General features: G+C 41.9%; 1 protein-coding gene across 2 annotated transcripts in view; it reads left to right on the top strand.

Annotated features, from left to right (window-relative positions):
* Positions 1-18,358, top strand: part of ASPH (aspartate beta-hydroxylase) — a 227,733-nt gene that overhangs the window by 156,506 nt on the left and 52,869 nt on the right. For both annotated transcript variants that reach the window (XM_061171943.1, XM_061171942.1), the window contains 4 exons: positions 1,513-1,598; positions 8,162-8,248; positions 15,331-15,481; positions 17,973-18,109. In XM_061171943.1, coding sequence (XP_061027926.1) covers positions 1,513-1,598; positions 8,162-8,248; positions 15,331-15,481; positions 17,973-18,109 — 461 coding nt within the window. The remainder of the gene's footprint in view (positions 1-1,512; positions 1,599-8,161; positions 8,249-15,330; positions 15,482-17,972; positions 18,110-18,358) is intronic.

Genomic DNA, 18,358 nt, shown 5'->3' with positions numbered 1-18,358 from the left:
GGAAGTGAAAGTCGGAAAAGTCTACCACCAGCTTGACTTAGGTCATGGAGCTGGGACTCAGGGCCCTGCCATCTGACTCTTAACCACTGAGCCTCCTTCCTTCTGGACGACTCGCTTTTGCCCCTGTGGTGGGTGAGGACAAGAACACTGTGGGTGGAAAGGGAGCCACGAGGGAGGGGAGGGGGGAGAGGATGACGAGTAGCTGGGGGAGGCTGAGGTTTGTCCTGGTTGGTTGGTTTGCTGGCTTTAGGATGGTGGAGACTTCAGCACTCTGAAACGTGGATAGGGGCTCAGAGGAAAGCCAGAGTGAGGAGACCTACGGAGGAGGAGATGGAGACAGCAGAGTGCGGGCCTGTGGGGCAGGGCGGGGAGTGACCTTAGGCGGGAGAACCCCTCCTCCTTCACCTGGGGACAGAGCACAGGGAACTGAAAGTGTTGGCTTAATGTCAGAACGTTAAGGAAGTTCTCCTCTGACTGTTCTCATTTCTCTCTACCTGGAACATCCGGCTTACCCTTCAAGGTCACACCTGGTCATGCTCTGAGCCCTGAGACAGGATTATCTGCTCTGGGTCCACTCCGCAGCCCCTGCCAGGTGCGCACCCGCAGGCCCCGCCCCTCCCCTGCTGGTCGTGACTTCAGGCTGAGTCAGCAGGAGGAAATTCAGTTTGCATCAAAGACATGGTGCCACTCTGCAGGGGCTTATGGTTTGAAACGGAACCGAGATAAGTACATAAAAGTCCCATATAATAGGGGGAAGAACCACAAAAAAAAAAGACATATGCATGGTGCTGAGGACTTCAGTCGTGTGATAGAGAAAGCAGAGCACTTCTGTGAGTGATATGTGGAGTGAGTGTGGTTTTGAGCTGGTTGTTGAAGGAGGGGCGTATTTTCAACTGACAAGGAACAAGCCATTTTACTTGGAGAAAGTAGCCTCAGAAATGGCAGAAAGCTTATTTGGGGAACGAGGGGTGGTCCCATCTGGCTACAGTATGGAATATGCTGGAATTTAGGTCCAGGATGCAATGGAAGGGTCTTGAGTCCTAGACTAAGAAATCCTACCCACTTGAGTCCCTTGAGAGTAATTTCCTACTTTTATCTGATCGGGAGACACTGTGGGTGTGTTCAAAGACAGTTGTAAGCAGTCTTTTGGGCTTAGCCAAGGATTTGATCCTAAGAGTTTAGAAATCATACCTACCATTTTCATTCCAGAAATTAGGTCACTATCCTGAGAGTTTCAGGATACCAGAATGCACCCAGTCTCCCAAGAACACCTTCGAGCATTTGAGAAAAAGGGCCCTGGCCGTCTCCCTGTGGTTTGGCAGTTACCGACTGGGTCATCCTGGGGGATGGGAGAGCCGTGTGGGAAGCTGAGCCAGGAGTGTGCTTGGTTCTCCAGTTAGAGGCTCAGGACCAATGCTAGGTTTCTTACTACTTTTGTAAATCACTATTCTCAAGAACTATTTCTAGACAAAAACATAAAATAAAAATTAAAAACCTCTTTTTTTCTTTCAGTGAAGAAAAAGAAGCCTAAACTATTAAATAAATTTGATAAGACAATTAAAGCTGAACTCGATGCTGCAGAGAAACTCCGTAAACGGGTAAGTGGTTGTTTTGCTTTTCGCAGGAACATGCGATGGTTTCTTTGTTAAATAAACTCAGCCATTACTCTTGATTTGTTTTTTAAAAAAACTGTAAGAGAAACAACCTTTGAATAGAGTGGATTTTTCCCCAGGCACATCAGCATTCCATGTGAAGTGAATCAAATGAAAAGAAAAACAGTAGCTGTAATGGCCAAATAGAAATAGAACTTTACTGTCAGGCCAGCCGACTTGAGTGTCAGCCCCTCCCATCACAGTCTACTTGTGTGGCTTTGGGCAGATCACTTAGTCATTCTGAGCCTCCGTTTCCTTATTTTAAAAAATGAGACTAATACGTGCTCTTCCTACTTCCTACTTGGTCTTTTCCAATGAGATAAGAGATTAAAAAAGAAGCATCAGTACTGTCAAGTACCATACAAGTAGGTGTTTTCATTTTAAAGCAACTCGATGCAAAAAGAAAACATAGGTTAGTCCAATACTCTTAGGATAGTTACTGTTAAGGTGAAATGATAATAGATTTAAGATTCTTCTCACTTGGGGTTAACCTCACGCACCTCCAGTTTCCAGGGTGACTGTTTGATGTTTTGCTTTGTCATCAGTTAATTTGAAATATTATTTGCATTTGTTTCTGGATATTACAGTCTTTGAAAAGTCAATTAACACTAGATTGAAGTTATCTGTTCTCTTAACTCCATCATACTCGTGTAATTATTGGGCCAAATATTTATTATAATGTATTTAATGACATCTTCAGTTAATCATCTACAGGCATACCTCATTTTATTGTGCTTCACTTTATTGTGCTTCATGGATATTGCGTTTTTGACAAATTGAGGGTTTGTGGCCGCCCTGTATCAAACAAGTCTATTGGTGCCATTTTTCCAACAGCATTTGCTCGCTTCGTGTCTCTCTGTCACATTTTGGTAATTCTCGAAATAATTTCAAACCCTCCACCAGCAAAAAGATTTTGACTCGCTGAAGGCTCAGATGATGATTAGCATTTTTTTAGCAATAAAGTATTTTTAAATAAGGTATGTGCATTGTTTTTTTAACATAATGCTATTGCACACTTAAAAGACTACAATATAATGTAAACATAACTTTTATATGCACTGGAAACCAAAACATTCATGTGACTCACTCTATTGTGGTATTCGCTTTATCGTGGTGGTCTGGACCCAAACCTGCAAGATCTCTGAGGTCTGCCTGTAGTTGTTTCTCATGAAAATTTCTTTCTCTACTCTGTACTTGAATTTATACTTGCATTTTAAACTAATACTCGTTAGTTTTCCTGTAATGTGGTTTTTAATCAGTAGACATTAGCTGAAAAAAAAAAAAAAAAAGGAATAAGGGGACTGTCATAGGTAAGCAACAACAATAAAAACATCCGAGTTAGGCACTGAAGTGGGACGAGAATGTGCTTCCTCCCACATTTACTGGAAAAGTCCCAACAAGCATGACGACGTCTGTAACTAGCATTAGGTAAGGTTCCCAAACCAAAGCCTGGCTCACCCTGGTCAGCAGCTGATACAAATGTAGAAACTCCAAAGAATATTGCAGCAAAGTCTTTGTTCACTAAATTAACATCGAATGATTTCTGTGTCTATCTTGTTTAACTTTATAAAATGAAGCCATCTACTATTTGTTGAAAATTTGCATTTCTTAATAGAAACGAAGCAGGAATCTTCTTTTTCTATCACCTTGTTTGGCATTCTCCACTTTCTCTGTGCTGCATGCCCTTGATGAAAATGGATGCCTGTTTCACAGGTGACTTTAGGGATAAAGAACAAACGAACAGCTTTAGAGAAGGATTTTTATGTAATTATAATGAATAATAGAGAAGGGCTCAGTTATCAAGGGGCAGATAAGTCAGTGAAACATAAAAATGCTGGAACAATCCATGGGGTATTCTCCAGTTCTCGCTTATTTGGAGAAATTACGACGCTTTCTTCAAGGAGCACCGTGGATCTATAACAGGGTAAATAAAGGAGGAAGAAGAGCCCACAGAGGCAATTCTTCCTTCTGAAACAGCAGGGAGCCATGTTATTGACTGAGTCATCAGCGTAATTAAGTTTTTTAGGGTTGTTTTTATAGCTGGTAGTTTCAAATAATGCAACCGACTACACTGGGATTGCTACGGCCATAAGGCAGCAATGGTCAGAGGAGGCCTGGTCTCAGGCCACACCCATGTTTCAGAAACTCTGTGACATGAAAGTACGAGGTCACTTTAGTTTTCCTGTAAAAATGCATGGATCATATTTTAATCATCAATTTTTAAAAATAATATTTATTGCTTAAAACTCCTCCTTATGCCCCAGAAAAAGGATTTGAAATGATACACTGAAATATTTGTTCATTTGTTGGAATCAGTTTTTATTATTGTATTATAAGTGGAGAAAAAGAGAGAAAGAAGGGAAAACTTAATAAAGTCAGAGTAAGTGTGACACACGAAAGTTCACACCACAGGCTCTAAACGGGGCTGGGAAAGAAGTAAACTGCGGGCAGAGCAAGGAAGGGGTGTAGATCACACGGTCAGATGGATAGTAGTCCTCAGAATAGCTGTTCTCCACCAAGTCCAGAGAGGAACCTTATGCCATAGATCTTCATAAAGGGCCCAGTGATGGATGGCACAGTCTCCTCCCTAATGTCACACCCGCGGGCTCTACGTGACCTCTATGGGGTGTGTCTTAATGTCCTTCAGCGCAGCCCGCTGGCCTCATGCCAAAACGGGGGCCGGGGGGGTGGTGAGGCAAGTACATGTCTCTCCAGTGAACTGTCTTGATCCTAGGATAAAATGTAAGCTATGTTGAAGAGCAGGTGATTTTCAGGCAATTCTTCGTGAGCAGTCTATCTAGTGGTTGAGTTTTTTAAGAAGAATTGTGTAATAGTATCAGGAGCTATATTCTCCAGCAAGAACCTGGGGAAGGGAAATTTTTTTCAGACTAAAAGCAAACACATTAACTTCGCCAGACAGCTGAGGTGAGGGCAGGGCTGATGGTTCCTTAGGAAAGGCACAGAGCATCTGTGTTAAGGGATCCAACGGATGCCTAGGACAGAGCCAACGTATTCCATTATTTTTATAACCTTGATGGCCAACTAAGGGAGTGTTAAGCTGGAAAAAATGCGTTCGCAGATTTGTTATGAATATTGTTAATCCTATGGGTTAAATCTGGAAATGGTACATTTAGCATGATTTTCACAAAAATAGCCTCAATATTTGCAATTTAAGTTGTGTAAGTCATGTGATAGGCTAAAAATAGTCCCTCCAAAGATACCTGTGTCCTAATCCCTGGAACCTGTACATGTTACTGTGTTTGGAGAAAGGGTCTTTGCAGATATGATTAAGTTAAGCGTCTTGAGATGGAGGATTATCCTGGGTTATCCAGTTGGGCCCAAAATTCAATCACATGTTTCCATATAAGAGAGAGGCAGAGGGAAATCTGATACAGACAACACAGGAGAAGGCACACACAGGAGAAGGCAATGTGAAGACAAAGTGGAGATTGGGGTGATGTCAAGAAATGCTGTCGGGAGGCAAGGAGCAGATTCTCCCCTAGAGCCTCTGGAGAAAGAACGGCCCTGCCCGCATCTGGATTTCAGCCCCAGTGAAACTGATTTTGGACTTCTGTTCTCCGGAACCATAAGCGAATGAATTTCTGTTGTCTTAAGCCACAAAGTTTGTGGTCATTTGTTACAGCAGCCTCAGGAAACACATACAGGTTAGTTAGAAGAAAGTCACACGGAGAAGGATATTTAACATGAATTCTTCATCCCTTACAATCACTCATGGAAGAAATAAGATGGTGGTTTTAGAAACTGTTATCCAAAATATACAAAAAACTCGTAAAATTCAATGATAAGAAAAACAACCCAATTTAAAAATGGGCCAAAGACCCTAAAAGACAACTCACCCCAGAAGATATTCAGGTGGCAGATAAGCATATGAAAAGATACTCCACCGCATATGTTATGAAATGCAATTTAAAACAAAATGGATATTACTACACACCTATTAGAAAGCCCAAAATCTGGAACACTGACACCACCAAATGCTGATGAGGCTGTGGAGCAACGGAAACTCTCACTCATTGCTGGTGGTGATGCACGATAGTACAGCCACTTCGGAAGACAGTTTGGTGGTTTCTTACAAAACTAAGCATACTCGTAGCATACAATCTAGAAATCTTGCTCCTTGGTATTTATCCAAAGGAGTTGAAAACTTAGGTTCTCACAGAAACCTGCACATGGATGTTCATAGCAGCTTTCATAATTGCCAAAACCTGAAAGCAACCGAGATGTCCTTCAGTAAGCGAATGGATGGATAAACTGGGGTACATCTAGACAATGAAATCTGATTCGGCACTAAACAGAAATAATCTCTCAAGCCATGAAAAGATAGGGAGGAAGCTTAAATTCATATTACTAAGTGAAAGAAGCCAATCTGAATAGGCTACATACTGTATGATTCCAACTATATGACTTTCTGGAAAATGCAAAACTATGGAGACTGGATACATGTCATTATACATTTGTCCAAACCCATAGAATGTACAACACCAAGAGTGAACCCTAACGTAAACTATGGACTTTGGGTGATTTCAGTGTGTCATTGTAGGTTCATCAGTTGTAACAAATGTACCACTGTGCTGAGGGATGTTGATTATGGGGGGAGGCCGTGCACGTGTAGGGGTAGGAGGTATGTGAGAAATCTCTATACTTTCCTCTCAATTTTGCTGCAAACCTAAAACTGCTCTAAAAAAATAAAGCCTTTAAAAAAGTTAATATCGTGAGAGACACAGCATATTTTAAATAGTGATACAATGATTTCGGACAATAAATATAACTTAGAGAATATGTTCCTGACTTGACGTATCTCAGCCTTCAAGTCCTCATTCTCTTTGCATTAACCTGTCCATCAGATAAGAGACTTACCTGGGGCATGATTTATTGTCTCACGTGGGCTCACACATCCTCCCCACGCTACGATAGTAATAATCATAACAGCTACCATTTTTCATTGCTTTCCATGCGCTCTGCAGTGGCTATAAGCATTTTATATATGTTATCAGATTTGACCTTCACAGCAGCCCGACAAAGTGATCAAGTACCCTCATTGTACCCATGTCACAGATGAGGCATATAAGGCAAAGTCGTAAGTAACTTGCCAGGAGTCACACGCCTCCGAAGTGGTGGAGCCCAGGGTCTAGCCAGTCACTCTGGCTCTGGAGCCTGCACTCATGACCACTCCTCTGTGCATATGCTGTCTCCCAGACCCTCAGCGCCACTGACGGGCATGTGACAGGGAATGAGAAATCTCCTTCTTCCGTGATTTTAAGGAACTTTAATATGGATATTGCCTGGCTCTGTTTAGTCAAGTTGTGGAGAAGTAGGTATCAATAACGATCAGGCAGTGCTGTATGGTTTGCTGAGCCCAGCCACGTCTGAGGGGTAAACTTTATTGCTGTGAAAATTCACTCAGTGAGGGTGACAACATACAAACCACAGTGAGCTTGCATTTATGCGTGGAATGAATGGATTTATGGATTGATAGGCAGCTGAAGTGGTGGTAAAGTTCAACTCAGAAAATCCATCTCCATCTCATGGTTCCAATATTCTGACATGCTGCCTTCCATTGGACACCAGGAGATGTGTGTTTCTCCTTGTGGATGGACTGAGAGGGGGAGAGGGTGCCTCACCCCCATGCCAAGACCCTCAGCAAGCTTACCTGTTACACATGCCCCATTTCCGCTTGCACAGTGGTGGTCAGAGACCTACCACAGGCGCTTGGACCAGCTTCTTAAGGGCCCGCGTGGGCTTTGGGGGGGGGGTGTCACATGACAAGGAAGCAGTGGGGTGCCCCAGCAACCAGGTGAGCCGCATCAACCCTGATGTTCAATGGGTGACAACGTCGGCGGCCAGGTGGCCCTGTCATCCTGCGTGCTTATTCCCTGCCCACAGTGCCCTTCTCATTGCAGACCCCAGGCATTCTAGCTGCTAGCAGTATGCTTCCCCCAACTGAAATCCTAAACTTTTTTAAGAATGCATGTGGGAACTGTACATATAGAGAGAAAATGCAATTTCTTTTTTTTTCTTTTTAAAATTTTTATTGGAGTAGAGTTGATTTACAATGTTGTGTTAGTTTCAGGTGCACGGCAAAGTGAATCAGCTATACATATACATGTATCCACTCTTTTCTTTTTAGATTCTTTTCCCATGGAGGCTATTACAGAGTATTGAGTAGAGTTCCCTGTGCTATACAGCAGGTTCTTATTAGTTATCTATCTTATATATAGTAGTGTGTGCAATTTCTTTAACAATGACTCATAGTACATCATTTGCCAGGTATCTGCCTTTTAAAAAATAAAGTGTATTTATGTCCATTTCTAGTTTTTTGTTTGTCATAATGCAGTTAATTATTTAAAATCTTAGGATAAAATTGTCTTAAACTCAGAAAGGAGTCCAGGAAATTTTGACAGAATTACTTGGTGAATATTAAATAACTATATTGAATAACATTATGCATTTGAATTTATTGTATGTATATAATTGCCTCTTCCTAACAGGGAAAAATTGAGGAAGCAATGCATGCATTTGAAGAACTAGTTCAGAAGTACCCTCAGAGTCCAGGAGCGCGATATGGGAAAGCAAAGGTATGCTGAAACCTTGCTACTTAGGACACTGTTTTGATGTCCTTATGCTCTGTATAATTGGATTTTCAAACCCAGTATTTGCATTTTATTTTTCCTTTCTAACTTGTATACAGAATCAATTTCTCATGCATATACATAAATTCAAGCAAGAAATACAGTTTTAAATAAGACAATTAATTATTGCTATTTTGTACTCGTGAATTTAGTAACATTTTTTTGCTCCCCCTCCATCTGGCTTCTCTCCGGTTTTGAAAAGAAAATAAAGAATAACACTTTTGTCACTGATTTCTCATCACCCTCGCGTTTGTTCCATTTAGACCCACCACCTAGTTTTTACTTCAGTCTCCTTAGAGGTTTAAGAACCTCATTTTATCACTAGAGGTTGCAAAGTGTGCTTAGAAAAGACTTTTAAAATATAAAGTGGAATGGACTTTGTTCTCTGTGTAGTTTCTGTCAGCTGACTCATTTCTTACCCCTTACCTTCTCCCCAGCTGCTTCCCCACCTTCTCCTTTCTTTTTTTTTAAAATTAATTAATTTATTTACTTTTGGCTGCATTGGGTCTTCGTTGGGTTGCGCGGGCTTCTCATTGCAGTGGCTTCTCTTGTTGTGGAGCACGGGCTCTAGGCTCGAGGGCTTTAGTAGTTGTGGCTCTCAGGCTCTAGAGCACAGGCTCAGTTGTAGCACACGGGCTTAGTTGCTCCCCGGCATGTGGGATCTTCCCGGACCAGGGCTCGAACCCATGTCCCCCGCATTGGCAGGCGGATTCTTAACCACTACCTTCTCCTTTCTTATTGGACTTTCTCCATCTTCCAGCTCCTCAATTCATGAAGCTTTTCCACGTCCTTCCGTAGCTGGGAAACCCTCCGTGGGCCACATTCTGTTTTAGGTCCTGGGATTTATCATGAAGAACACTCTCGAGGTCTGTGTCCTTGTGGAGCTTATATTCCAATGGAAGATATTTTAAAAGTTTCTTACTCAAGTTTTTTGGAGTGAAAGGCCACTCTGTGGCAGGCCCTATTCTAGGCACTGCAGGCACAGCCATCAACAAAGCACATGGTGTTTTCATTGTAATGGAGAAGACAGTGCATGAGACATAGAAGAAAGTCTCTTGCTTGCTACTGGATACTTTGCCAGAAGACAAAAATAAAGAAGAGCACAGCCATAGGATGTGTCAGGGGGTTGAAATTTTGGATAGGGTGGAAGGAAAACATCTCACCGAGGACGTGATGTTGGAGCAAAACCCTGAAAGTCTTTATAAATAAATATATATTTAAAGAATATTAGAAGGGTTAAAAACAAATATATTAGAACATCTTACATGATAATACATGCCATAGAGAAAAGAAGGTCATGGAATAAAGAACATGTTGTTATGATTTTTTGTTTGTAGGTGGTGTGACTGAGAGTGACACAGCAACACTTACGATAATAAGGTGATCAGCAAAGGCCTCCCTAGGGAGGTGACAAGTGGCTGAAACATGTCAAGGTCGAGGAAGGAGCTGTCCAGGCAGAGGGAAGAGTGGGGGCAAAGGGCGTGATGCAGGGAGTCAGCCTTGGCTTGATTAGAAGGACAGGAGCAGGGGCGTGCTGAAGGAGGTGACACGGGCAGGCGGGACCAGGACTCTCAGGTTGTATTCTCTGTGCCCTGGGGGCCCTTGGAGGGTTTGTGCGTGGGTGTGCCCGTCTGGTTGCTTTTTTTAATAACGATCGCTTTGGTTGCTTGGTGGAGAATGGATTCTGGTGGCACAAGTAGAAGCCAGAAGAATAGGAGACCATTGCAGGTGTCCTCAAGATGCGCTGGCTCAGACTGTGGTCGTGGCGGTGGAGACGGAGCAGTGGACAAGGGCAGAGCTGAGAGGTCTTGATGATGGATTAGATGTAAGGGTCAGAGAGCAGACTTGAGGGTGACTTCAGGTTTTCCGCGCCATGCGGCTTGCTGGGTTCCAGACCAAGGATGGAAACCAGGCCCCCTGCAGTGGAAGTGTGGAGTCCTGACCACTGGACCGCCAGGGAATTCCCGACTTCAGGGTTTTTGGTTAAGCCATCTAAGGAAAGGATAGTGCCAGGTACTGACCAGGAAGACTGGTGGAAGAACGGGTTTGGGGAGGTACAAAATCAAGCATTCGCATTTGGTCCTGTGAAGTCTGTGATGCCTATTAGAGACGCAAGTGCACGTGTCAAATAGACCGTCGGAGATATGTAGTCTGGAACTCTGGGTAAAAGCCAGGGCTGATGTACAAATTTCAGGCAGTAAAGCTCCTCCAGCCCCGCCTGGGGGGATGAGACTGTCAGCCCTGCTGGGAAACGACAGATGCAGAGCTGCAGTTTTCCAGACCCAGGAGAAGCTGACAACACCCCTTTGGAGGGGGCAATGCTGTCACTTGTGGGTGACACTCACACGGAAACTAACACATCTGGAGATAAAACGAGTGTGCTTTGCTCTGAACTAAAGGTGGCAGCCACTTGAAATCCAATGCTCAAATTCTTCCTATCTCGCCCTTAAAAACTTATTAATTAAATTTGTATTAATTCAGTTTTAATAAATTAAATTTGTGAAAATTTAATACAAAGAAGTTCCTTTTATCCATGGTGCAATACAGACTAGGTTTAGCAGACAGCAACTGTATCATTTCTATAAATTCATTTGGTCAGTAATCCTCCAAAATTGCTAAATTGTATTGCTATTAAGCAAGAGAGAATATATTTATTACCAAAAGATCGTGCCTATTCAAATAAGTGATGTGCTTTGCCACTAGTCCTGGCAGTCATTTGATTAAGGAAAAGCATATTAACTCGAAAGAATAATGATTGGGCCAAATGCTCATCATGGCAAAAATGTTTCGTGCTTTAGAATTTTTCTTTATGTGTGATGTTAATTGCGGGTACCAAAGTCTAAATAAATGCAATACTTTTTGCACGTGGCACTTGCTGTATTTATACCCTTATTTACAGTCAGAATTTGAGATTTATGCCTCAGCAATATTTTTTACCTCTAAACGATTATGCTACAAGGTGTTATCAATATTAACATTAATGCAAAATTTAAGCATGGTAAATTAAATTTTAATAGAATAATTTAAAAGAAAGCTTAAATTTATAGGAGTTTTAAAAATAAAAGTTCAACAGAAGACGAATTTTGTAAGGAGGAGTAGGTGATGACTTTTTCGTTCTTTGTTAGCAGATTAAACAATTACTTTGGAATATCCCAACAAATTTTTCAAATTCAGCAACATTAAGTGAAATAGAGACTACAGTATCTATCATTTCTAAAGTAGCACTGGGGCTTCCCTGGTGGCATAGTGGTTGAGAATCCGCCTGCCAGTGCAGGGCACACGGGTTCGAGCCCTGGTCCGGGAAGATCCCACATGCCACGGAGCAGCTAGGCCCGTGCGCCACAACTGCTGAGCCTGCGCTCTAGAGCCCGTGAGCCTCAACTACTGAAGCCCGCGTGCCACAAATACTGAAGCCCGCATGCCCTAGAGCCCGTGCTCCACAACAAGAGAAGCCACCGCAATGAGAAGCCCGCGCACCGCAACGAAGAGTAGCCCCCGCTCGCCGCAACTAGAGAAAGCCCGCGTGCAGCAACAAAGACCCAACACAGCCAATAAATAAATAAATAAATAAATAAATAAATAATAAAATACATGAAAAAAAAAGTAGCACTGATAGTGTCTTATTCTTTGGATTACTGTGAAAATCAATTTTGACCAAGTTCCTTGAACATCAGACACAAAATTATGAGCTCAATTCACTTTATTATCTTACACAAACCATTAATGCCTCTCAGGCAGAAAATGCCACATCTCAGGCATCTTCAGGCATCTTCCTGCCACAAATAGGAAGGTTGGATGGGGAATTTATTTGAATCAACAAAAGACTTTCTGATGTTAATGTCCTGTAGCAAATGCTCAGTTTCAGGGCAAATCCTTTATCTACAGATGCTAAACTAATCAATATCAATCAATTTTGATATTCAAAGCAAAGCCTATCAGTTTTATTTAAGAGACTTTTTGAAGAATTATGTACTATTTTAACACTGATATTAAAATTCCATTTCCGGAAGTTCTAAAATGTTTATACTTCATTAAAATGAAGGACCTTGAGGATGGAGGAGGGAAAGGAACAAGGCAAGTAGTTGTATCATCTGTCTCTCATTTCATATTGAGTTTAGTTAAGATATTTATTCCCCTCTATATAGAGAATGACGTCTCGGTTGACATTTGCCCTTGAACTAACCTTGAAGAGACCCTCCAGTTCCGGGATCTGTTTGGTAGCTTGAAGAGGCTACCAAATGAACAAGGTGAACAAGATGGTCTCAAAAGGGCTCTCTCAGCTCTAGGACTCTGGCATTCTGTGACGTCATCTATGAACGACCATGTTTGGGGGAGTTAACTCACCATAGCCAAACTCACAAGAAACTGATGCTTAAACAGAAAAGCCAGCATATGGATATACGGAAGGCCATGCAGGCAGGATGACCAATACAGGATATTGACATTGGACTTTCTCTCCTGGTAGATAAGTCTATTCTGGAGGCCATTTGCAGATATGAACAGATTGTTGTATATTCTGAAGCTTTTTTTTTCTGTCAAGCACAGGTGAATTGCCGTTTTCTAATCTAGAGATTTTCATCCTATCAATTTTCCTTTATCATAAATCCGTCCACTGTCCGTCACCACTGATTCAATTCCAGCCCTTATCATCTTGGGAAACTTACCCTTATCAGTACATATTAACAAGTTCTTTCTTTGATGTGGTATTTTCTGAAAAGCTTCCCACAGGTATCTTACTTTATCAATTTGTGCTGATTCTTGTTAGTTTTTCATTTTAGGGTGGAGGAGGGATGGATCATTTCCTTACTGTGTCCTCAAGTTGTGGAGTTAGACTATTTTGGTTCTGCAGGCATCTACATACAGCCTACAGCACACACTTTGTTTTAACAAGGTAAACATGTTAAATAGGATATTCTGAGAAAAAATTATACATGCTACTTTTAGCATCTGTATCTTTTTTTTTCTCAAATGGTAAGCTTCAAATTGTAGTCTACTAAATCTGATGAGATTTTGATGACCATTTTACAGTTCGCCCCTCTCTTCCTACCTCTAGTATTTCAGTCCCTGTTCTCGTGGATGTTAGTTAGCATGGATGAACTGCTCTGGTCCCTTTCCCATCCCCTCTCACCTGCTGAAGGACATCATTCTAATTTTTTGTGTCCCCTGCATCATCAGATTTTCCCCCTCTACTGGGTCTTTTGCATCAGCTTAGAAACATGCTGTAGTATTTCCCATTGTTAAAAAACACTCCCTTGTCTCCACATTACCCTCCAATTACTGGCCCATTTTTCTGCTCCCCTTTACAACGAAACTCCTTGAAGGAGGTGTGTTCACCTCCTTCTCTCCTGTTTTCTCTTGAGCCTCTCAGCTACGGGTCCCCAGCAGCCCCATGGAAATGCTCTTGCTGGGACCCTCAGAGGCATCACATTGTCCCCAGTCCAGAGTGATCTAGTTTCAGTTCTCATCTTGTTCAACCTGACAGCCACTTCTGATACAATTGACCACTCCCTCTTGATACCTTTTGTTGCTTGGCCTCCAGAATACCACTTTTTAAATTGTTATTTTCTTCTCTCTTCCTTCCGTCCTTTTCGCTGGTCCTATCCTGGTCCTTTCTGACCTCTGATGACCTTGAAATCTTGCAGGTCTTTAGAGTTCTGTTCTTGGGCCTCTTCTTTGCTCTGTCTACACTCACAGCAGCATCTAGCTTCTTAGCTCTAAACACCCTCTCTATCCTCGAGGATTCCCCAGTGTTTCTCTCACTCTGACCTCTCTCCTGAACCCCAGACACATATAGGCACCTTTCTATCCATATCTCCACTTGGGTACCTAATAGACATTGGGGCTTAATTGGTCCAAAACTGAACTCCTGATCCCATATCCCTACAAACCTGCTTCTTTCTGCTCTAGCTTCCCATTCTCAGGAATGACAGTTCCAACTGGTCACTGCTCAAGCCAAAAATGTTGAATTCATCCTTGACTTCTCTCTCCCTTTCTCTTATACTTTACATTCAGACCATCTGCAAGTCTGTTGGCTCTGACTTTCAAAATGTACCTGTAATCCGACCACCTCTTACCACCTCATTACTGCTACCCTGGTCCAAGTTGCCATCACCCCTTGTCTTGATTCCTGCCAGAATGTCCTAACTGGGATCTCCACTTTTCCCTTTACCCACCTCTGTCTATTCTTCACATCGCTGCCAGTGTCCTTTCGACTCATACAGGAGATCATGTCAAAACCCCTCAGTGTCTTTCCTTCTCATGTAGAGTTAGTGTAGTAGGATTGGCAATGGCTTACCAGGCTTTTCATTACCTGATGCCCCACCCCCCATCAGTCTCCTTCTAGCTCCCCTTCAATGTACCAGCCTTTCCTCTATTCCTCACTTCTGCCTCAGGGCCCTTGCTCTTGCTGTTCTCTCTGCCTGGAATGTTCTTCTCCCAGGTATTTTCGTGCCTCACTACCTTCAGGTCGTCTCTGTTCATCCCGATTAAACTAGCATCCTCCCTGCCACCCCACTCTCAGTACACAGAAGCCTACTTTATTTTTATCCACAACACTTACGACCACAAGACACATGATACTTTTATTTGTATATTGACTTTCCCTTCTAGAACGAAGCAACGTGAGAAAAGGGCTTTGTCTGTTTTGTGCAATTTGTCTGCCACCTGTCTAGAACAGAATATAGTTGTTGAAGGAATGAATGAACACAGGAATAACCTAGTGAAGGAACAGGAACTGTGGAGTTCTGTCTATTAATGATGTATAAAGGATGTAAATTCCATCAGCCCTCACATGTATTAGTCTTGCTTTTATGATAGTCTTTCTCATCTGTAGCTTAGTAGCTAATTTTTCTTCATATTATTAAAATAACATGCTATGTTGCTTTCCTTTATTTTTTTAATCCTTGACAAAAAGAAAATTTGAATTTGTCTTGAATTACTTTTAAAGCATGTCCCAAAGTCAACTTTTCATAAATATTTTGAGCAACTGCAAATACAGCTGGTCCTGGGACATTTCTCCCTTCCTCTAGTGCGAAGATGATTTGGCTGAGAAGAGGAGGAGCAATGAGATTCTGCGCAGGGCCATCAAAACCTACCAAGAGGTGGCCAGCCTGCCTGACGTCCCCGCAGACCTGGTGAAGCTGAGCTTGAAGCGGCGGTCAGACAGACAGCAATTTCTAGGTGAAATGGAGTAAGAATCAGTTCAGTGGCAATCAACGGCGTGCTTTTATCTGGAAAAACCTGCAGGCTGTGTATACTTTTAGAAGAGTTTAGTTACATGGAAGGAAACCTGAGTTTGATAACTAATTTCAGGCAACTTCTCTGATTGTGTCAGACTGAAAGAGTAATCCTTCATAATTACAAAGATGCATATGGTACTTTGCCACTTACCCACCCCCCACACACACTTTAAGGAGGAGGCAAATGGAATTCTGAGAGGTTGGATACGTTGCCTAAGGAATCATAGCTAATAAATTAACAGGTCTGCAATCAAAAACTTCCTATCATGCCAAATTCTTCTTTTCTCTCTTAACGATAACCAGCTGATTCATGGTGGCTGAAATCATCAGTGCAACAGTTTTTATAGAAGAATGTTAGGAGTTCTAAGCACTCTAAAAATTTTACCTGTAAGTTTTGACTCTATACTAAAGAAAATGATAGAAAAAAAAACTTTTAATCACTGAGTAAATTTGCAAATGCTTTGAAAAGAGCAGCATAAAGCATCCTTTCTAACTGACCCAGGATCCCAGTGCCAAAGGCAAGGGAGACTCCCTGTACCCTAACTTCATTATAACCAGGCCAATGATTGGTTCTCTCTCACCTAAAACGCCATCGGTAAGACAGGAGGGAAGAATCGAAGCCATGTGTAACCCCTAAGGTGGGTTCTCTGCTGGCTGGATAAGTTATGTAGACAAATTATCTCAATTACACTAGGAAATGCTCATAAAAGTAATATTCAAAGTCAACTGAACTTTATATCAAGGGTAAGAATTAAAGGTAGTTGTGTTGCTTTGGTAGATGACTAAAATCTGTGACAGGAGTAGAACCTAAGCGATGATTGGAAACTAGAAGAAATGGTCTTATTCTAGAAGAATGGACTTATATTCATAAGGGCCAGTCCTGGGGAAGGAAAACATACAGCACACGTACAGGATGGAAAAGGCAAGGCTGGGGCTCCATGGAGGCGCTCGCCCTGGGCGCAAAATCAGTGTCACTGAGTTGTCCCCTCTCCTAGGGCTCTGACATGGCTTGCTTAGCACTGTGGATTTTTTACATTAATTTTGATTTTTTTAAAAATGTATAAAATATGCATGTTGATGACTGAATTTTTGGTGCCCTCTTAAACTTTGCCTCTCTTGCCTCACCCTATTCCTGGCCCAGAGGAAAGACAGGCCACCAGTAGATTTAACCTTCTTTGGAAACAGTCCTTCGGTATTTGAATACAGTCTTTCCTCTGAATGAGAATGAGGCAAGTTCACTAGAGGAGGGACTCGTGTGCAGACTAGGTGGTGAAGTCCCTTGTGATTCAAAGTGGAAGGGGCGGGGAGGACATGGCAGCAGGACGGACTCTCACCTGGGCCTTTGTCCTTTGTTGTTTATCTATTTTATATATAGTGGTGTGTATATGTTAACCCCAAACTCCTAGTTTATCTCCTGCCCCTTCCCTTTGGTAACCATAAATTTGTGGTTCAACAGGGGAAGTTTAAAAGCAGCGGAAAAGTGAGCCCAAGTGGGGCAGGTGGAGGAGGAGGGCTACAGAGAGGTAGAGTCAGATTTCTTAGTGAAGGAATGAAAGGCTGAGCAAACCATCCCAGACTGGCGAGGAATGGGGAGCGGCCCATGGGGTGAGTTGGTGGTGTTTTATGCCAAACAGTTTTTCTGTTACTGGAGCATCCAACTGCATTAGCTTATTGACGGTCCTACCATGTCTTGGCTGATTTTCAGTTTGTGGTCACCAAAGCCCTTTAGGTAATTAATTTGTCATGTGGACTCTCATTTTGCACATTTTCCCTTGTACAATTTGTCTTTCCGACTGTTGTGAGTAGTGATGACAGTTGGCTCCTGAAATCTTAAATGTCCGTCCAACAGCCTTAAAAACGACTTGAAGCTGGGTTTTCATGACTCGTGTGTGCACAGTCCCCTGTCGTCCACCAGAGGGTCCCCTAATACTGGATGATGTCTCCTTTGCTCCAGGACTAGGTCATCACTGAGAGAAGAGGACAGCATAGTACCTTAGTGCCTCTTCAGGTTTCATCCAGGAGGCTAGACCTTGAAATCTGTTAGACTTCTTATTTGCCTGTTCTGTATTCGTAATTTTAATTATAATAAATCAAAAATATCCCAGTAAACATTTTTTAAAAAGGAACCAGTAACTAAAACTTTCTTAAGAGGGAGTTCGACATAAAAGGGTAAATGTTGACAAATTTAGAAAATAGGAGTGTCTTTAAAGTATTTATCATCAACATTATATTCAGTATCTATTTATGGGAGTAACTGATGCCTTTGCAGCTGCAGGATGAAATTCTAATGGGTACTTAGCCATCAGTATATAGAATCAGATTTAAGCTGGTCCTCAGGCTCTGTTGAGTAGTCTCTTATGATTTGTAGTCTCAATACAGAGGTGTACAGAATCTGTTTTTATTTCTATTTTTTTTTTCTTTCCACCAATCAGGTCACATGAGAGGTTCCCTGCTTACTCTGCAGAAATTAGTTCAACTGTTTCCTGATGATACTTCCTTAAAGAATGACCTTGGAGTGGGGTACCTCTTGATAGGAGATAATGATAGTGCCAAGAAGGTTTATGAAGAGGTAAGCAAACAGCAATTTGCTACTAACAATTAATCAAATTATTTTGAACATGAAGTTCTAATGTTATTTGTAAATTGCATTTAATACGCCTCATCACTTATTCTCCTTAAGTTATCAAATTTGTCTCATTATAGTTGACATATCCTAAATTTTGTTTCATCTCCCTTTTTCTTTTCCACTTCATCAGAAGATTTTAAATTTTAGTTAACACTTGGTACATCAAAACCTTCAACCTATAATTGTGATCTT

Source organism: Eubalaena glacialis, chromosome 17 (genome assembly GCF_028564815.1).
Source record: "Eubalaena glacialis isolate mEubGla1 chromosome 17, mEubGla1.1.hap2.+ XY, whole genome shotgun sequence".
Lineage (NCBI taxonomy): Eukaryota > Metazoa > Chordata > Mammalia > Artiodactyla > Balaenidae > Eubalaena > Eubalaena glacialis.
The sequence above is the reverse complement of the archived record's forward strand: the minus strand, read 5'-3'. Positions and strand labels throughout refer to the sequence as shown.